The sequence below is a fragment of the Camponotus vicinus genome, unplaced genomic scaffold (genome assembly GCF_025532165.1).
Source record: "Camponotus vicinus isolate PSW18456_S1 unplaced genomic scaffold, iyCamVici1.0 SCAF_7, whole genome shotgun sequence".
In the NCBI taxonomy this organism is placed as follows: domain Eukaryota; kingdom Metazoa; phylum Arthropoda; class Insecta; order Hymenoptera; family Formicidae; genus Camponotus; species Camponotus vicinus.
In genome coordinates, this window is record NW_028141979.1 from 5,221,951 (window position 1) to 5,243,652 (window position 21,702).

A 21,702-nucleotide genomic window follows, 5' to 3' on the forward strand; every position below is an offset into this window, starting at 1 on the left:
AAAGCTTTATCTACGATATAAATGTCAACGCTTTTTCTAAATTGATATTGATCGAGCTAATTTATTTTGTATTGTTCTCATTGATCATATTATATAATTTTTTCGAAGAAGTCACATTAGAAAATATGTAAATATAAATATTTTAATATCGATGATAGCAGAAGAATTATAGCTAAATTATAGCTAAATTAAATGTAAGCTATTATAGCTAAATTAAATGTAAGTCTTCCAATTAAGAAATATTATCCATATAATGCACTTTTTTCGTACATAATTATAAAATTAGATATTAAAAAAATACACATTACTTACTAAATTTCTCATATCATATTTTTAATAATTCAATTGTACAAAATTGCATACATTTATTTATCTATGCAATAACATATTAATTTTATCATTTATAGAACGTGATTTATAACGTGATTCATAAATTAACGTGAAATTTAAAAAATGTTTGTGATTGTAAAATTGCTTACCAGATACCACATTTGAGGCCACCTTTCGTCATTTAGCATGGATAGTATATTGGACGGACGTTTGATTATAAGATCTCTTTTGGTACGCGATTTCGCCCGCTGCTGCTCCGCTCGGTGTACTCTGTAGTCTTTCATTAGCCTCTGATGCACTTCGAGATGCGGCTCTGTCGATCTCTTCGCCACGGATCGATGCTCCATGTGGAACCAATCATCGTTTATCTGTAACAATACGAATTGTTCTGTATGAATACCGTGAAAACATCGCCGCGATTTTCATTATTTCGAGTCCGTTAGACAAAACGAACGGGCTAAGAAAGCCGGTTGTTCATCGGCATTCAATTAGGAGTTAACGATTGTGAGCATTACCGGTAGCGATCGTTCGTCCGCTATTTTACCGTGTTCCTTAATTGTTCGCAATTTCAATGAAGAAGGAAAAAACGAATGCGGGTACCTTTAGATGGGGAGCAATTTTGGAGCGATCATTGGAACGATGTATCTCGATTTGCTTGTATGTTTTACAAGCTCATTGGATGAACGTAGGAGAAAAAAACTTTTAAATATATGAATCTATTAAATATATATAAACACTATTAAATATAAATTAAATATAAATGAAATTTTCACTCAAGAAAAATGTATGCAACGCATGTATTTGATTATCAAGTTATATTATAAGATCATAACTGAATTTTACATGCAATGATATTATATGACAAGATTAAAGCTCGAGAAAACATCATAGAGATCTTCATAAATATATTTTCGGATAATGTAAAATCTGCCATGATTCTGCATTAATTATCGGAATTGGATTAATGCGAATTTGCGTTTTCATTTTTTTCCCATTATTTCCGTGTGATGTAGACAAGATAAATGCTTGCTAAATTCTGAGTCGCGTTTATTAGGGCTGCGAAATATATCATCCTCCGACAGAAATGAAAATGTATACCGGCCATAAAACAACGGCGTTTGATGCGCAAGTTTGTTCCACCGGGTACAAAAATAAGGGTATACGACGAGAGGGTGAGATAATGATAAACGTGAAAAGTTGGAGGCCAGCTGCTACGAGCGGACCTCTTTTGCAGCCGTCTCGGGCTACCCGAGTTGTATTTTTTCATTTCCGCGCCTCCTGCACTTTTATGTTACCTTTGGATGTAGTGTATATATTTTACTTACGAAGAAACCATTATGCTACTTCTTATTAATATAAACAAGGCAGAATAAATTGAACGGGTACTTTGCAAATTCCATTGCAGGGAATCTTAACGTTCTCATCCTTTTAGCGGGATTAAATGCTTGTCCAGACAGAACTATAACAGCAATTATATCATTTTTATAGATTTACTGGAAATTACTGGCATAAAAAAATATTTAAGAAAAAAATTTTTATTAAAATTATATATTTAAATCCAAAATTGTTTTCAGATGCTTTACAGGTACTTATCATAGTAAAGTCTGTACTTGTATATGATATACAAAATGTGTGCGAATAATGCGAGTTTTAGATATACAGTCAATGCCGACTGAATCCATGCTAACTCCGGAACAGTAAAACAGTCTTTTAGAGATGCTTAGCGCTTTTTGCACGAACGCTTTCCCAGGTTTTGGCCGCGAACCACTCTGCTCTCGTCCATCTTCGTCGGGTAACTTTTGTTCTCGACGACCGGCCACTTAGGTGGACAATAATCGGGCGGACGACCCGGGCTCTTCAATCGCGGAGGAAGCTCGCCTTCTTCGGCAGCGAGCCCGAACATCTTCGATAGGATCGATCGCGCTTTTCCGTCGCGCAGTTGTCGCAACTCGACGATCCGCGGAAGACAAGGATCGAGACGGCCATTTCCCTTCTGGAATATCTTCAAGCGAATTTTGTATCTCTGTCGAGTCCATTCGCCGGACGACTCGAATCCCTTTCTCTTCCTCCCCTGTTTTTCCTGCGGCCGAGATTCCCGTCTTTCGATTTTCTCACAGACGGACAAAGGAGCTTCTTGCTTCGGGGGCGAGTGGACATCAGTATCGGACGATTCGTGATTGACGCCAATACTCCACATCTCCTTGATGGAGGGACACTTGCTCAGCCGATACTTGAAGCTTGCCATGCTAGGATTGCAATCGCTGACGTCTGGCGTAGCGAGATCTTTTTCCGATTTCTCGACGCGACAACGTCCGTTCCTCGTCAACGTCGGAAATCGCTGGACGACTCTTCGCTTCGTCCTGTTAACAAACGCTGGGAACGAAGCAGCGAATTTATTTTCAGAGGAGATCACACGACGAGGTATATGCTTTTCCGATACACTCTTCGACGTTGTTCTCGTTCTGTCGCATCCATTTTTACTAGTACTCTTCCTACGATCCTCATGAATATCTTGAAGAGATGACGTGGAACCTTTCATCCAAAATTTCCACGGCTCCTTCCGAGGAACAAAAATCATCGGTGAAGATTTCACAGTGGACTTCGCAGTACGAACCTTGTTTGAGCAACGATCGCAATAAGATGGCGGATTCTCGCTCCAATGTTGATATCTCGGAGGCGGAGGATCGGGTTTTATCTGCTCGTTAGTATCTGATACAGAACACGCTTTTGATATTTTACTTTTCATAGGAGGAGTTTTTTTCTTATTCGATGTACAAATTTCTTCAGAAAATGAAGGTTTTGCTTTAGAACATTGTTTTGAATCTTGAGCAGTTCTCTTTGGCTTGTCTATTGTCATTTTTTCTAATTTTTCTTCGTTACAATCTCGTGGTGTGTCTGATGGACAACGTATTGCTTCGTCGCGGATCTTTGGATAAGCACATGACTTTGGCTTGCATTTGTGATAAATCTTTCTTTCCGTTGCCAGTTTTCCACAAGTCCAGGTCTCACACATTATTACAGTCGATTTATGGGAATCACGCTTCATTGAATCGCATTCTTGCCGATCGTTGTACGGTACAGGTTTGTCGGAGTAGATCGGGGAACTGGATTCAATCGACCAGTAGTATTCTTGATGATTCAATAAGTCGCCGCAAGACTCTTGGCGGCTTTTCGCGGACATTTCTTGACAACCATTGTTTTCATGCTTTTTAGGCGTCCTTTTCGCGCAAAGTTCTGCGGATTGTCGATGATCCTCGATGCATCCTCGACATTTTTTCGGAACGCCATCTTTTTCACAGCTGGATTGGGTACTCTTCCATCGTTTGAGTCGCATTATTGTCTCTCGGTCAATGTTACTTTGCAAAAGTAGGCAATCATTTGTTGCGGAATCGCTCCTTCCGATATTAAAATTATGCAAGAGCGTGGGATTTGGAGTAACATGTAATGTCAATAATCTTCTCGGAATTTTCAGAGGCTGATTTAATACACGAATTATTTGCAATTTTTCATTTGATAAAAATGTCGGGAGTCCAAGCAAAATATTCATCTCGCGAATCTCGCTCCATTGAGACTTTCCTTTGATAAAATTCTCGGATTCTTCCGGCAGTACTCTCTTAAATGAACACGGGATCGTTTTTATGGACACCTGGATGAGAAGACCGCGTATTATTTACGAGAAAAGATATAAAATTTCCAACTCATATTTAAATTTGCCTGCGTCGAAAGTTTGTTCACCGCTAAACTTATTAAATTTCTTAATAAATAGTGTGGGAATCTGAGCACTAATCTCTCTTTTATATAAACTGCACGAGTTAAATTTCTACGCTCTTTTAATAGTTTATGAATTTAATAGTAATTTCATGAGTACTTTCGTCGGTGTAAGTTAATACTATCAAAACGATTTTACCTTGCGCCAGAAAGCTCCCAACATTTCTCCTTGAAAATTCAGAGTGGAATTTGCAGAACTATATTTCGACTTTGTTATTTTCGCCAACGCTTTTCAAATCGATTTCTCGTGCTTACTAAGCTCGAGGTTACATTCCAGAGGTGTCATCAAAATGTTATCAAATACGATGTAGATAGATGCATCAATCCACTGGTGAAATTAATAAAAAATCGCAAGAATGATTTATTCCCGATCCGAGAAGAATACATTTGGATTTATTAAAATTTTGATGATGTTAGAATTACATTGAAAATTTGGATGCAACGCGCGCTGTTTGCGTCTGAGCGACTGAAGTACGCAACGGGAGGAATTTTATCGATATTGCAATTTTCGTGCGTGTCAATGTTATATGTTACGTTCAAATGTATCCGATTTATGGAATTGTCGCGCATTACAACGTAAATGTCACGATACATCGTTCCTATCATCCCCATCCCACCCGCCCGTCCGATCTAATTTTCGGCCTCTCTCGCAAGCTTCTCTGTCCGCCGTTTGGGGATCGTTCATTGAACATCAGTCTTAATTGCCGCCAAAATTCAGAGAACTGCGAGGTCCTGCGAATTCCATTCCAAACTTTCCATTCGCGATGCCGCTGCCATGCGGTTTGGAATCCGCGGCTAAATTGCTTTAGCGGCGCGCTTCGGGTTCATCTTCGATATGTGTCCTCGTATGCGGATGCCCCCCTCTCCTCTACCTCTCCTCCTCCCGATTCAATCGATCAGATTCATTACGAGTGGCTCAGTCTCCGGGATTATCCGATTTGAGAACTTATACGAGGGCATTGATTGGCGAATTCCGTTCGGTAACTCACAGCTGAATAATATTATCATTAGTTTGTGTCCGCGCGCAAACTGCCGCGGTTGTGCCAATTCTGTGAATCTTGAATTTGTATTCAGGATTCCTGAATCATAGCGATATTGTCAGATATTTGACAATATATTACTGCGTATGTAGGGCACGGCTCTTAATTAAGTCGCTTGCGAGTAGCCGGATGAGCTTTGTGTAGGAAAAGTGAAGTGTCAATTGAATATATATTAATTAGAAATGAAATTTGCGAATTATTCTACACGGGTTTTTTATACGAGATGTGATGAAAATTGCAGCAGGATAGAAAAAGAGAATTATTTTCGCAGCAGGAATAAAAGCTGCGCTTTAAATTAAAAATCTTATAAAGCAATCGGCAAATAATTTTATTGCAGAACATCATCATTATTTTCCGCTTTACAGAAATTAAATTCACGGTGAATTCAACATTAATAATTGAACGTGCCATTTCGATGTGCATCGAACGCAGCTTTAATTTCTTAAAATACTTATAATAGTAAACGAATAATATTTTAGCTAAATGACGATGATTAAGCAATTATCCTATGCTCTACAAGACATGAAGAAAATTGTTACAATTAAAAAAGATAATTATTTTCACAGAAATGAAAATTGCACAAAATTAAAAATCTGGTAAAATTATTAGTAATTGAACAATTTTATTTTAGAACATCGTCATTGTTTTCCACTATCCACGTTACTGCAATTAAATTCACGTTAGACTCGACGCTGAACGACGTGTCACTCCGATGTATATCGAACGCAGATCCAATTTCTTAAAACTCCGACGATCCGAACCCGGCCATTAGCGATTCGCAAATTGAATCCCGCATTGTGGTGTCGCGCGCCAAGTTCCAGATTCGTGTCGCGATAATCGATCACACAATGCCGCTGGCTCCGCATCGAATCTGATTCATTAGATGCTGCGCGCTCGGCGGCGGCGACGGCCCATCCGATTTATTGAGTGACGCGAAAGCGTTGATTGGCGAACACCGGATTGCGGACCGCAGAAATTGTGAGTGCCCCAGGCGAAGGGATAATGTCATCGCGATGGTCCAGCGCGGCGCGATACTCGCGCGGTTCCATCTAGCAATTCCGCAGAGTGCATCCAGCGCGGCGAATTGACGCGCAATCGAATATCCGGTGTACAAAGGGGGTCGCATCATGGAAACAGAGCATTTTGCAAGAAATTACGCCAATTTTTTCCTCGAGTTCTATCACATTCTCGCGCGTAAAGAATATATCCGCGAACAATTTTATGATGATTCGAATCATCTATTTTTTTATTTTGCAAATCAAGAGATATTTCCCGTTCGCTTGTGGAAGTTGGGTACTTTTTATGACTTCTTTAAAAAATTTAGATTAATTTGCATAATTTATCGAAAATTTAAAATCATGGATTTAAAATTAAATGTTTTAATTTCTGTTGTGTTTATTAACTGTTATGTAACTTGATTTATTTGAAAATATTTTTAATAAAATTTTTATAATCAAATTTCTCTATAATCAAATTTCTATATCCAAATTTAATGAAGAAACACGCGTAAAGTTGATCTTTCCTATCAAGTTACAGCATAATAGACACAATCATGATCGCTTGATATGACTATTAAGCTGTTACATCCGATATTCTTGTATCACGCCATGGTTCGTTCGCGTGTTTCACAAGCTGAACATTGCCTTAATAGCCCTTCACGCTATATCGAGCGTATCGCGTATCTCGATCGATGTCAGGCGCTCGTGCGTGAAAAGTATCGGCGGTTAGATGAGACGTGCACGTGCGCCGATTTCTTTCGTGCGCCCATCCCCTAAATAATTGAACGGAAATGCCTCGCTTGCCATCGTTTCGCCGTTTTACACAGCCCGGAGAACGGTTTCCGATAATGCTGATCCAGTGCGCATATATCAAGCCAAGGTCGCACTTCGGTAAGCAATGCTTCTTCGAGGAGACCGATTCTGTCATGCAGAAGAATATCGTGCTGGATCCGGAATTCACGCGAGACTACATCCACCTGAGCCATTGCTATTGTGACGTAAATATAAGTCGGAGCAGTTTCACGCTTCCAAGTAAAGAAATTATTATAAATCCAAAAGGATGCAGCTTCAACTTTTTAATATCTTTTAAACGTGTTTGACTTTCCTCATAATCAATGGAAAAATAGTTTAATTAAGTATAATTAAAAACATAAAATTTTTTCTTTCTTTACGGTCAAAAAGTTAGAATTTAGAGTTCAAAGTTTAGTAAGAATATTAAAAATTTTTAATAAATATTATTTTTAAGTGAAAATTGTAGGATTCTTTCGTGGATAATTTTATCCTATTTTTCTGGACAATTTTATCCTATTTTCTAATGTTGTTAACTCGTAATATCAAACTACGTGCTTCCAAAACGCATCATCATTGATTATCCGCGAATTAAATACCGGTTAAGCTCTAATGAATTTCTTCGTGTATCGAAGGATTTGAGAGAAAACTGGATTATGGAAATAGTTGCGTCGAGTCACTATCAAATTAATTCTGCAACGGATCCAAAGTTACAGCGTTTAATAAGAATTAACAGACATGCGGCTGTTAATTCTTATTAAAATTACAGGAATGCGGCGCGAGCTATATTTGATCCTCCCTTAATATCTTTTATATTTTTAAATATCGGAGTCAAAATAAACATTGCGTGTGCGGCCAAAAAATACGCGAAATTTACGGTGAAAATTCGGGTTTTCGAGTATGTAAAATAGAAATTGCGGAATGTTTAATTCGAATGTAATATTGTGTTCCCCATAGTGTATCTCGTATCAGTTTACAACGTGGATCCACGTGTTTGCTGCCGTGAAAAATAAATTTAACAGATTTAATCTCGCGTAAATATAACGATCAATATTTATGAGCGCGCTTTTGATAACACGTGCCGCGACATAAACCCGGGTTTGTGTTTGAAACACGTAAATTGTTTATGAGATCAACTCTGTAACAAATAGGGATTTGCTCGTTTACGGAATAGGTAAGCCGCCGGCGCTGTGATGAAAATATGAATTAATAACAATGTGCAAATTCTTCTTCAAGTAAATCGTTTTAACGCCAAGACGTAGTTCTTAAAGACATCTCGAGAATGTGTTAAACGTGTCATGAGATTTTACATTCGTCATATAAAGACACTTGAAAGAATAGATATAGATATAGGCGAGTTCGCTTTTATAACTTTATTATTGTGCATCGTTTGTGATTTTTTTTAATTTATCCCCTTGCATCAGATGCAAATCGCTAGCAAAGTAAAAAAAAAGAAGAGCGGGATGTTACATTATGGGAGGATGACCTAAGGAGATAAACATGAAGGACGAGAAAGTCGTGCTGAGATTTTGGCGCGTTGAGGAGGATGAGAATTTGGAAAGGATGAAGAAACTCACCGACGTGAGTTGCTTGAAAAAAAATATATATTATGAAATATATCTAATTCTATACATATAATATTATTTAGGCCGCATTTTAAAAATTTCCAAGAATATAGAATTAATTAAAAATTAAATCGAAATTGACTCATAAGAGCCACAAACACTTCCTTCTTTTTTATTATTAGTTTATTACAAAACTCAAATTATACAATAATAATATTTCCCCTTTTATTGGCTCTTATGATCCAATTTCGATTTAATTTTTAATTATTTGAGTCAAATCTCTAATTATTAAAGATAATTAATTATATTAATTATACACATTTAATGATACGTTATTAATTATATATTATATAATTACATGTTTGACGGTATGCTATTAATTATATATTTTATTAATATATTATATTATATAAAAAAATATATATACAAGATATATACTCTTATAATTATATAAGATAAACAAATATTAAAACCTCTAAGTAAAAGCTAAAGCTAAGTAATATAGTAAAAGTCGAAAATAAGATAAAAGAAAATTAGTTAGTAACTTTGTTATATATCAACTTATGAACTTCACTTAGTCTATGATGCGCTATGTGTTAGAATAACGCGATTAATATATATGAAAATTATCTCGACAACATGGTACCGACTACATTCATTCTTTCTCGTGATATAAGATATGTTACGTTTGTATCATTGTAAAGAAAATCAATAATGCTTCCAATTTTAACCTGATTATAATAATAAAAAAGAGATATAACTTTTATTAGTGAATTTTTTACAATTTTTCGGCTTCCGATTCTTCCTTACTTAAAGCTCAAAGTTTATGCTTATGAAATGCAAGCTCGATCGCGTTCGTTTTTCTAACCGGTCGACGCGCATTAAACTGCAAATCTCACTATCGCCGATATCTCAGGAATATTCAAAGTCTCGCTTCAACGTGCCCGACGCGCGCTTATTCGGACGAGTTAAATCTCTCTCGGCAAATCGCGGTCACGTACGGAATTATCATAGGACGCGTAGGTATCTTCCCTAAATGGGTGCTGCTCGTATAACATGTTCTTATATGTACAGATTGATAAAGGATAGTTCTCTCATAAATTCGGAGACGCGATTTCTGCGCATCTCTCTTCCTCCCTCTCTCTCTCACATGCGATAATAAATTTATCTGCAATATTTTCGTACTCAAAATTCATCTAAGTGAGCTTTGTCGCTTCACTATTTCACATTATCGCGTATTTTGCATGAGACCTGGTAACTTATTTACGGAACGACGCATCCATAAATCGATGTGTTGTCTCGCTAGACGACGACGCTAGTCGAAAAAGCTCACGGGAAAGCTCTCTTATCTCGTCGGCTTTTCGTCTTTTGATGCTTGTTTAACGGGAGTTTTCTCCGCCTTTTTCTCCAAGCGTTCAAACACGTGTTGCGCGCCTCGCAGGTGCCTGACGCTTATATAAAGGCTTATATATCGATTCTCACGAGAGCGAAAATTGATCCGCTTTCCTTCTATGTGTACACTGCAAGTTTCTAAATATCCCCATGTTCGGTACTTTAGCATTCAAATTTATAGAGACGTGCAATAGGATAGGAGTATTTACCTTAATGATTTTTTACCCCTTAACTTGAATGCATGTAAATAAAAATATTAAAGATTTTTTAAGAGACAGTGGCAATAAAATAAACTTTTTCCTATTTGGAATTTGTTGGAGAAATATTCGCCAAAAAGGAGAATGAGAAATAAAAAAGGAAATCGGGTGAAAAAATCGAAAATTTACGTTCCAACATTTTATGCAGCAAAATAGAAACAAAATTTTTTATCTTGGCTACAAATGAAACAACATCGTTAATTCTTGCGGTTACAAGCATTAACAATGTTGTTTCATTTTTGCACATTTTAACGAAGAATATACAGATCATTACAATTAACCGCTTCTCGCGAGGAGACAAAGAAGAGATCAAAATGCATTTATAAGATATGAAGAGAACAGCTTTATCGTGTCGTTGAGCGATTTATTTTTATCTTTGTGTACCTGAAGAAAAAAAGGCAAAAAGAGAGAAATGAATTTTCACGAATTTTTATTTTTTTTTTCAGAATCTCGAATGAACACATCCATTCGCAATTCATTCTAAGACCAGTCAATCACCTGTCACGCGGTTGTCCGATGCACAGAATCGATTGACCGCTTACTACTGTTTCATGGAGTTCGAAACAAAACTATTCAATGTAAATTTTTATTAAATATTACGAGTAATGCTTGCTTTACTATCAATAAAACATCATTGGATAATTTACAAATTTTTAGCGATTTTAAAGATAGATTTATCTAAATAAAGATTTATCTAAAAATTCAATCTTTTAAATAGAAATAACAAAACCTAACAAACCTAACTTCCTTCTTCTCTTTATGTATCATTTAATATATTTCTCGATATAGAAATTTAATGATATACAATGGAAATGATGGAATTCGTGAAATCGACTCCATGATCTAACAAGAGAAATTTGTAAAATATTATTTTAAAATATTAATTTCTTAATATTACTTTAGTTGCCAGATTATTTTTGATTCTTTTTTTGCTGTATTTCACGCAATATTATTTTATCTTTCTGAATTTTATTGAATTTTTTATACGTACTAATGCAATATCTCGTGCGAAAAGAAATTTTTTTTTAGGATGTCGAATATGACACGTTTTACAATGTATCGAAAGCATGTTTCATCGTGTCGTCGTCAAACGCGACCTGTCACTCGCTCGTCCTGGTTCTGATCGCGGAAATCGATTGGTCGTTTCAAAGTCCTTCATAATATTTGAAATGTGTCTCACTGACATGAATCTTTATATCTAAAACCAGACGTTGGTTCGCGCACGTGTTGTTTATGTCGCGCATTTGTTATTGACAGAAACATATCACATGACAAAAACAACCGCCCATAAAGCCGAACGCATTTCCAGTAACGTGATTTCTGGTAGCGTAATATGGCGAAACGTAAAATTTTTCATGGCTAGCGAAAATCTCAAATATTGGAAAAAAAAGAAATATGGAAAGAGCCGTCGATAAAAATATTTTCGAGAATTTTATATGTACACATATTCGAGGATTTAATTTATATATATATATATATATATATTTACATTTATATTTATATATGTATGTATGTATAAAGCATGGCGGTTTTCTATAAACCCTTTCGCAACGCGAAAATTTTTTTCTATAAAAAAAAGTGAAATTAAAAAATTTGGAACTAAAGAAAGGAACGTTTAACTAACTTGCCAAGCTTTAGATACCTTTAAGCCAATTTTAATGTCTGTAAAATAAAATTTAATTTTTATAAGAAACTTTTCTACACTTTTAAAGAGATTCAAAGACTCTAAAACGAAAAGAATTTTGTATAATCAATTTTTTATTGTATCGTGCATCATGTTTCTAGTGAAAAATACGCAATAACATAATCTTATTTTATTACACAGAATTCAAATGTATCGTCATGTGCCCGAGATCGTCTTTAATGATAATCGAATTTAATCCGCGCGATCCGTCGATGCTGATTAGCGGCCTGATATCTGGCCAAGCGTGCAACTGGAACATCCGGATTGGGAATAGGCCAGTGCAAATGTCCCATCGTCGCTGGTTTAGCCACAGGTATCTATATATCTCCGAATGGGAAGTTCCGCGGGACTTGCACCTATCCGCCGAGATTATTGACCAGAACTTGGACGTGCTTGACTTTGATGCATGGCTTCCGGACTCGCAAATATCCTCCGAGCGAAATGCCGCAAAGCCGCGCAAACGGTAGTTTCTAATACCGGGATTAATATAGTCTGTGGTCTATATGACGTATCGACGAGAACGTGTTAATACCGATTAGCGACACTCCAACACTTACGTGCGTAAAGCTAAAAGCCATTACGCGTACTTTTCTTGCTCCAATTTACTTAGTAATTAGAACTTAGTGCCACTATAATTCGAGTAATTGCCTATTTAAATAATTTTAATAAACCTTCCTTTTTCACTTTTGCTTTGAATCGCGCCTCGCATTATTAATGTGGCAATTTTTGACATAATTAATGTGACATTTTATTATTAAATTAATAATTATAATTATTTAATAATTACACCACACCTGTTAAATTTCTCACACGTCGGAAATTATAACGCGTGACTGCTAATTGTCTCATTATCTCTACTTTTTGTTGTGACCGAGATAAAGTAAGAAATAAACAACAAAATAGCGGCTTTATTTAAATCGAGAAGCTGCGAACGTATTGACTGCACCGCTGCATTAATTATCCGAAACACGCTAATTAAACGATGCAGGCTCTCTGTGAGAGAAATAGTGCCATTGTGGGGATTACGGATCGTCGCGACTCTTGCGTTTCGTAAGCGCGGTCGCAATTTCTGTTATCGTCGTCGCGGCAAAACGCTTCCCAAAGAGCCTGCCGTTTCGCTGCCAAATTGTAATCTCCGTCACACCAACGCTTCTTTTCCCCATTTCCTCCGACGACGCGCAAAAAAATCCGGCGAACCAGACGTTCTGGATAACTTCCAAGACCAATACCAAGTTCTTCTCGGCATCTACAGTGATGGGATATCACGGAGGCAACGGACCGAAGAGCTAGTGATGGATGTGGACGATCCACTCGGAGCAACCGTCGAAGCAATCGGCAGTTCGAACCGAACTTAGGCTACAGATCTCTAGCCTAGGACATGGGTAATGGTTTCGTGAAACGAAAATCGGTGATAGAGGAGGTAGCTTGATAGCCATGCGGTTAGATTCGTTGAAATGAGTCGAATTAAACCGATTAATTTCAGAGATAATAAATATTTTTAAAGTCACTTGGATTAGTTGATTGCATTTTTTAACTCGATACGATTTTGAGCTATAATTCAAATTCGCTGTACAATATATTAACGTTATATTAATATATCATATAAATCACCTAATCAATTAATAAATGCACATGAAGAATAGAGTAGAATGCTTTACATGAACCAAAGCGAAGTGATTGTTCGCATAAACAGAGAGATACATCTCATGGATTTTCCCGACTAATGTCTTATTTATCGATGCGGAAGCTTTTCTGTTGTTATTTTTGCCAGTCGCGTAGTTTTGCGATTAACGTTGTTATCGTTTCGCGAAGCACGCCAATAAAGATCAAGAAAGTGAGGGATGAAATTTTGCGCGCGCAGCGAACAGAATGCTGATCTAAGCGGCTGTTGGAACGGATCCAGGTATTCGGTGTTCGTCACCATAAATGTGACGGATCTGCTGTAGGTGTACAACATTCTGACCAGCTCATCACGTTTCGCGTTTGGAACGAGTGTCTCATGATCAGCGTGCTTCACGAGAATGGTAGCAATCGGTAGTCGCAATATATATTTAGCAAAATATTTTAAAAAATATACTGTCAAAACCGAATCTTGTTGTTGTAAATGCTTTTAACAACGTTATTGAAACAACTTGAAGTAAAATATCGCGTTTTCCAGGAACAATTTAAATTTAACTTCCACGTTTATCTGAAGAGCGTATTAATACAGACTTTTTATTTATATTAAAAGTATTTGACATTAATCAAGTGACTGAATTTTCATCTTTTCTGAATCCGATCGAATATTTCAATTTTGATCTTATGTCGCTTTACGCTGATCGAAGATGAAAGGCAACGTCATCCTTTACTGTAGTATTTCAAAAGGTATAGTCGTTTTGAGGAGACTGTCGATATACGATTGAAGAAAATACATCTTATGCAAGCGAATGATCATGGAAATTTTGCAATGAACACATCAAAGAATAGACACAAGAGAGGAAATAATAGAAAGAAAAAACAAAGATAAAGTGCAAGTTAAGGAAAAGCATGAGCAGTCCAAGAAAAAAGTTTAAAAACGGAAAAGAACGATGTATTCTTCGGGGATCTCAATCAGAAACTGCGTTTTTTTTTCAAGCAGAAAAGAGGGTAAAGAAAAATTCAAGTATTCGAAAAAAGGAGCACTTTCCAAAGTACATAAGAACCTCTTTAGTGCCGTTTACGGCCGTTTAAAACGCACATTTTTCGTGTCGCTGAAACATTAACGATTGCTATTACAGCATTTCCGTTTGATGGTAGAAGAATAACATGTTACGTTTCTTGCTTAATCTTTTATTACAATATTGAAGCAGCATCAGAATATGGATTTAATCTCATTATTATTTATTTCATTTATATATCTATAAAGAAAGAGTTTTCTCTTAACAGAATAATGCTGGATCTTATAAATATATTGTGCTTTCGAAATTTTTATGAAAAATTCTTGCTTGATATATATATTTTTAAATTACGAAAAAATTAAAAAATCTGAAAGATGCGTGGACGATCAGTCTTATTTACGAGAAACATCGCGTAAAAAAAGGTTTTCGAATTGGCAAAAAAAGAGGAAAAAGTCGCACAAACACAAACTTATTGGAAGAAAAAAGATGAAGCCCGAATCTCCAACGAGACTCTTGCTAGCAAAAATGGAAATTGACAAGGATGAGAAAGCAGTTAGAAAAGTGGAAGCGGCATTTGCGAAATCCAAAAGAACGGCGAAGAAACATCTCGTAGCAAAAAGATTCCGAGCGAGATTTACGTCGTGTGCAACCCGAAAATTTGTTGCACCGACACAGGAGGTATAAGCTTCCGGTTTTCGACGACAAAATGAAAAATGTCCCGTAAAGGTCCGTAAAGAGATATATTTTTCCGTCTTCGATACGACGCTCGGAACGTCACGCGAAGCAAAAGATGTTCGCTCGAAGTCGAGCGTGATTCGATAGAACCGTACTTCCTAAGGTCGCTGCTTTATTTGAACTGCAACGGCAGCATTACGATAATTTTTTTTTTCTCACATCCGAACGCCGACAACGACAATATTGGCGCGAGAGATATCGCGGCCACGCAGATTGATAGCGTCGCGGGGGCAGAAAAACGCGAAAGAAAGAAGATAATTTCGCAAAAAAACATTTCACTGGAAAACCGCGGTCATGCCGCGTGAAAGCGTTACGTCAGCTGGAAACATTGATAAACGTTCATTGTTCTGACTCGTTCGCGTTCCCCGCTTGTCTCTCATCGACATCGCGTCTCGCCCTGATACGGTGGCGCGGGCGAGACGGTTTCCATGGCGCACAATCGGACAGTTTAATTAAGAACGCCGCCGTGTGTCGCGATCGCGACCGGCTTCAAAGCGTGCTGCATACGTCTATCCAAACAGCGTTAAATTAATGTACTAAACTCGGCGATCTCTCTATCTCACTGCCGGTTCCCTTTTAGCCGTTTTCGATACGTTGGCGTTTAATTGGAGACGCGCCGTACGGGGTTCGACGCACGGCGTTTTTCAATGAAAATGACAAAAGAATCGATCATGACGAGAATTTATTGTACAAGCTATCTCGCATTTTGCTTTGTGCGTTGGCGGAGAAAAAACATGACGGAGATGACAAGACAAATAATCTGCTCGTTTTGATAATATATTCTCCTCGATTTCCTTTTCTATGCAAGGATCGCCGACAGGATTTCATCAAGCAACAATTCGTGCATCTGTCATTTTCTTGCGCCGCTGAAGGATTCCGCGATTTCTTAAATCGGACGTTATGCAACTGCGGGACCAGGCTCGCGCCATTAAACTATCATTTGTTATGTACTATTAAAGATGCATTATGGTCCTGTCGCCTTGCAACTATGACGCGCAATATCTCGCTGCCTGTCGCAGTAGGAATTTTTTATTTTTATTTTTGAAGGATCACATTTACATACCGTTACATTAAGCAAATATGTTTCGTGATTTTTATGCAAAAAATACAACACATTATATACAACATAATTTTTATATAATTAATTTAACAAATTTTTAAATTGATACTTTTAATTCTGAATCTTTGTTTAAACATCGTAAACACATTTTTATTTTCTCAATTCATTTAAATTTAAGATAAATATTTATAGATTCAAATTCGTTTCTTTCTTTATAAAATAAAAATAATATGGTACATAAATAGACATGATTCTTCTCGATACAATAATAAAAATGGATTTTAAGTGTAAGTTGAAAGTGATTGTTTCTATCGAGAGATTGTCGAAAGGATTAAGATCGAATAATATATAAACGAGATAAGGGCAGGAACAACGTGATAAAACAAAATTGGACAGAATGAAATCACCCTGACGTTAGATTAGAGTATTAAAGCGGGAACCATTCGTTGTCGTCCCATCGGACATTTTAGACTCATCGAGGGTGCATTGAAGTATATAACGTAATTGGTCTCAGGGGGAATAATGTAGTGCTTCATCCAGCAGAAGAAAATAAAACGTGTCACTGTCTCGGTTGCAATTGCTATTTCGTAAATTAAAGCGACTTAATATATTTTGTTGGGAATTGCGAGAAATATCATTGCTTCTTTCTAAGCTTCTTTGTTTTCAATTATCCTCGTAATTGCTATATTAATTTACATTACAATGCAATTAAAATCGTACAAATTCTGAAAATTGAGCGCGAAATTAATACACATAATTATCAATTGACACATGCAATTTATTTTCATAATTAATTATAATTGGTTTAATTTGTGAGATAAAGATTATAAGATATTTTAATTAGAAATAATGTAATATATAAAATTTATATAATTATATAAATTTATATATAAAATTCTTATTACATTTATATACATAAACATGTAAAATATGGGTTTAATAATTTATGTGTGGATTTTGAAGAATATGTTTTTTGAAAAATGACTCTTGATGAGAGTTTTTTGTTTTTAATTATTATACATATCAACATATATGTATATCGTTATTTTCATTCAACATCTGCTTTTTACATTTTAGAAACGCAAAAGGCGAAATTATAACTCGCTTCGAAGGAGAAGAAATCTTCGCAGTACATCATCCCATGATGGCGTAAGTTACTTGATCTTGAGCAGGAGTTGCCGACACATTTTATAATCTAAAAGAGAAGGATCCTGTCGAAGGACGAATTGCTGGCGGATGTGCTCACGGACGGAGTGGAGAAAGCCAGAGGGAAAGTGCGCGCTTAGCAGAGAGAAGAGAATTGCGTCTAGAAAACGTGGCTTCTGGCAGCCCCGAGTGACCGAGGTCGTACACGCGAAAAGGGGAAAAAGGAGAAATTCGGAAGCAGCGACGTCGAGTCGCCTCTACGAAAAGCGTGAGAGGAAAGATCGGATTTTCGGCAGCTCGCTGGAACGAGCTCGAAATGGAAGCCCGGAAGCGAGAGCGAGGACAAGATTTCGCAAGGGTAAGGAAAAAAGAGAGACGAGGAAGCTCGATTCTCATCTCGAAAAGTGCACCCGAGAGAAAGAAGCCATATTCAACGATATCTTCGTGGATCAACGAACAGTATAATGATGACGTTGTTGTAATTCGAGTAGAGGCAGCAATTAATAACTTAATTTAATATTCGTGACGTTTTGATCAATTGATTCCAATCGAAATGTATCGATAAAGAAAATAAAAATTAAAAATGTTGGCCATGAAAACAAAATTAAAATGCGCAATTTTTAAAGAATTAATGTTTAAAAATTATAAGTAATTGATTAATTAATCGATTAGAATTAATTGCTGAGTTCTAGCAAATATATACGTGTATTGAATCGTCCTTAAAAATTCAAAAAATTGTACTCAATATTTCGTTGAAAGCAATAATTTAGTTTAAGTGTTATTAAGATATCTCAAGATCTTGAATAAGAGAAATTACAAGGTTGTGCATTTTGTTGGAGCCCTGTGGAAAAACGGAGAATGACCTTTAAGAAGTTTCTGCAAAAAAAGTACTTCACATTTGAATAAAATTGTAAGACATTCGATGCGGCGGTGCTTCGCGTTTAAAAGCAACGAATTAAACAAACTGGATATTAAATGAAACAAAGAGAATACCCGCATATACGTACGGCTGTTAAGAAAATCGAAAGATCAAAGTCTCAGCCGGGAATAAAAAGTTTTTAAAGAACAAAGTCAAAAAAAGGTAACGGAAATACGAATAATATCTCTTATGGTTCGCGCAAAGCGACAAGATTGTTCCTTTCGTCGAAATGCTCTTCGGGCAGTTCGATAGAATTGATTGCAGAAGCGACGAGGCGCAGAGAGGAATCGAAACTTAAGACGGCAAATTGCCGAAATTACCGCCAGGATCAAAGGGGCATGCCATTACAGTTTCCTGTCCGATTAATCGATCGCATCTCGCGCGCGAAGCGTCAGCACGAGAGCGCAGATGTTCAGAATAGGGATCGCGGCCTCGGGCGTGCAATTCGCGCGTCCCAGAGACTTTGGGATGAATTTCGTGGAATTGGAAATAAGACCCGACCACCCGCGCGTTCTCTCTCCCTTCCGCGAAAAAAAAAGTTCGCTGAAACGGGGTTTAAAAATTCAAGCTCCGCGCGCGCGCTCTCGCCGCTTAATCCGCGAGAAGCGTCCCGGCAAAGTTTGCGGTGCATCCGAAACGCCGGCGGATTAAGCCAATATAAATTAAACTATGGAAATCGTCTCGGGTCGCCGACCACGCTTCTAGGGTCGCGCATTCTCACTTTGCGATACGTGAGTGGAAAACGTTAACGGATGACAAGAAAACGAGTTGTTTTATAATCTCCGTTTCCTCGGCGAGCTGTTTGAAATGTTAAATCCCCATCGATCGCGCGTTTATCCGAGAGATATATAATTTAATTCTCTTTATTTAACTTGAAACGAATCAATCCGAAAGCGTTAACTCCTCTCTTAATTTTTAAGCATAAAATCAAAAAGCTTTAATCAAGATTAAAGAACATTAATGAAATAATATTCTACTATGTAATGATAAAAATTAATGAAGATATATTCTGTATTAAAGCGAAAATCGGAAAACGAGTATATTTCATCATCCGAGGAAGGAACGCGCCAAGAGATCTATTAATCAATCGCGGAAAGCGATGACACGAGACGTTTAAGCGTGAGAAAGAGACGAAATGTCGAATATGCATTCCGCGCGAAATCGGCGAATTCGCAGGATCCGATCCTTCAGGTTCGACACAGGGGAAGAAAGTTCGGAGTGAAGACGTAAGGATGGAAAGTTGAGCGGAGAGCAAATGGATGGCGTGCCGCGCTCATGGAAGAGTCATGAGAGACGTTCCCTATACTTTCCCGTCACTCATGTATTACGGAAAACTTGCATTCGTATGGAAAATCCGCGCGACCTGATTGAAAGGGTTCGCGAAAGCGGAGCAAGCTCGGCTCGTGAATTTTCGCAAAAGAGTATTCCAACCGGAAAATATCGGCGATGACGACGGTACTTTGCCGAGGAATCCAATAAGTGAATTTATCACATTTTCAACTGTAGCAAAAAAAAAATAACTTGTTAGAGACGTCGAGATTATTTCTCCAGCTAAAAAAATGTTTTCTTCCGTATGATTCAAATATAATATGTATTTTAATTTACTTGCTGGCACGAAATCCTGGCTACTTTTGCAAAGAAAATGACTTATTGGCGATAAACCAAGTTTCATGTCTCATTATGTATGTGCGGGCTTTAAGAGATTAAAAGCGTCGAGAGCGAAGAATTCTGCAACTGGCCCAGTTTCGCAATCGGTTAGCCGGGTCTCGTTTAGATTCTTTATTTGCTCGGTAAATCCCGCTGAAAAACTACAGGTGTAGCGCGGATTAGCAAATCGATAAAACATCCGAGAAATGTACCGTAACTATCGAGTCTCTTGTATTGCAATTCGTCGATCTATTTCGAAATAGATTTCCTTGTTGAAACTATACTCCATTTGTGAAATTATCGTGAATTATAGTAATAAAACAAATTGAAGAAATCTTCTGAGAGACGTAAACGTGAGTTTCGCGTTCATATATGAATAAATGTAACACTTTCATATAATTCTCGCATACAAGTGGATAAAACACTTTACTCTTTACAATACATGTTAGAGATGTTTTATAATAAATATATAATATAAATATAATATGAATTATAAAGAGAAATATTTGTGTGGAAAAAACGTTTAAGAGTTTCTGTGTGTGTGTCGCGATATCAATGCTATTTCATTATTCGAGAAAGTTATATCAGAAGACGTAGAATTTCTGTAGAAGCAACTGACTGGATTCACGTGTGTTAGTTCGTAGATTGTATCGATGTCAGTGATGCGGTGCATGAAACCGAAAACAATACGAATCTTCGCTTACGCTGACGATTGTTGGCTGAACGTGGTCTACGGAATCTAACAAATCGATGGTACTGCCATTAGCTGATGAGGGCACCGTAGTTCATCAAGTTCTTCGAACCGAGATCGGAGATTACAATGTGCAGGGAGAAAAGACCGGAATAAAAAAAAAATGCCAAGAAATGTCGGGAAAATAACAGGTTCATTCAAATGATAATGATAGCATGACTATTATGTCTAATAATGCCTAGACAGATGAATAGATTCAATATTGGAGAGTCGAATGACCCGATTCATTTTCCCTGGATAACCGGGAGAATAATTTTTCTGCTGATTAATCTTATAATTATCTGAAGTTTTATTTCATTTAACTTCTTTCTAATAAAAAAAACTTCTAATTTTTAATCAGTACTATAAATATTTCTCTTGTTATTATAAATATACAGATATTATTTGTACAATATATAAACATACTTTTTATATGTGAAATAAAAAATATATCATTATATACATATAAATCAACATAACATTTTTATGTTGCCCAATATAAAGAGAGAGATTATTGCATGGTTGTGGTTTTTCATCGCATCGCAAAAAAGTTTTTTTTATGATTTTCTAGTTTGGTTTCGAAATTATTTTTCAGCGAACCGATCAACGTTCAATTTCGCCAGCTTATATTTTTTTTGTAATAGTTTCGTGTTTGAAAACCGATATATATATATAAAATAGATAGATCAATTTTTCAGAGTATTCTAAGGTAAAAAGAAACTGAAGAGAGAGAGAGAGAGAGAGAGAGAGAGAGAAGATAGAAATTTTTTTCATTTAAATAAATTTCGTAGGAAAAATAATTGAATAAAATCATTGGAATTAAGAAAGTCCCCAGAGATGATATAATCTTAAGATGATTACTTCTCTATGAAATTATTAAATTTTTTTTTAATTTCACGAGTAATAAGATTTTACGTAAAAAACGTGACAAGCATGATGTTAAACGGACGACTTAGTCAGAGAATTGAATCATTGATAATATGAAATGATTATATCCGTGTTTCTG

General features: G+C 36.6%; 2 protein-coding genes, 2 long non-coding RNA genes and 1 pseudogene across 6 annotated transcripts in view; 2 read left to right on the forward strand and 3 right to left on the reverse strand.

Annotated features, from left to right (window-relative positions):
- The window catches only part of LOC145975095 (proprotein convertase subtilisin/kexin type 4-like), a 205,024-nt gene that overhangs the window by 35,792 nt on the left and 147,530 nt on the right, over positions 1-21,702 (reverse strand). The window contains exon 3 of the mRNA XM_083105253.1: positions 480-698. Within this exon, the coding sequence (XP_082961379.1) occupies positions 480-698 (219 nt within the window). The remainder of the gene's footprint in view (positions 1-479; positions 699-21,702) is intronic.
- On the reverse strand, positions 1,177-4,584 carry LOC145974762 (uncharacterized). Its single transcript, XM_083104776.1, has 2 exons — positions 4,238-4,584; positions 1,177-3,976 (listed from the first exon to the last, which is right to left on the reverse strand). The coding sequence occupies exons 1-2, from the start codon at positions 4,259-4,261 to the stop codon at positions 2,051-2,053; spliced, it is 1,950 nt and encodes a 649-aa protein (XP_082960902.1). The 5' UTR covers positions 4,262-4,584; the 3' UTR covers positions 1,177-2,050.
- Positions 6,754-20,957, forward strand: LOC145975097 (uncharacterized). Of its 2 annotated transcripts, XR_014439882.1 has the most exons (6): positions 6,757-7,168; positions 8,350-8,506; positions 10,586-10,717; positions 11,965-12,136; positions 17,332-17,758; positions 20,604-20,957. It is a non-coding gene; the product is annotated as an uncharacterized LOC145975097 (long non-coding RNA). The 2 variants fall into 2 exon arrangements; XR_014439881.1 differs by lacking the exon at positions 20,604-20,957 and having other exon boundaries at positions 6,754-7,168; positions 17,332-18,004.
- Positions 10,157-11,454, reverse strand: LOC145975099 (uncharacterized). 2 transcript variants are annotated; one of them, XR_014439884.1, is made up of 4 exons: positions 11,131-11,454; positions 10,879-10,982; positions 10,638-10,708; positions 10,157-10,523 (listed from the first exon to the last, which is right to left on the reverse strand). It is a non-coding gene; the product is annotated as an uncharacterized LOC145975099 (long non-coding RNA). The 2 variants fall into 2 exon arrangements; XR_014439883.1 differs by lacking the exon at positions 10,157-10,523 and having other exon boundaries at positions 10,541-10,708.
- LOC145974952 (uncharacterized) lies at positions 13,450-14,375 on the forward strand (annotated as a pseudogene).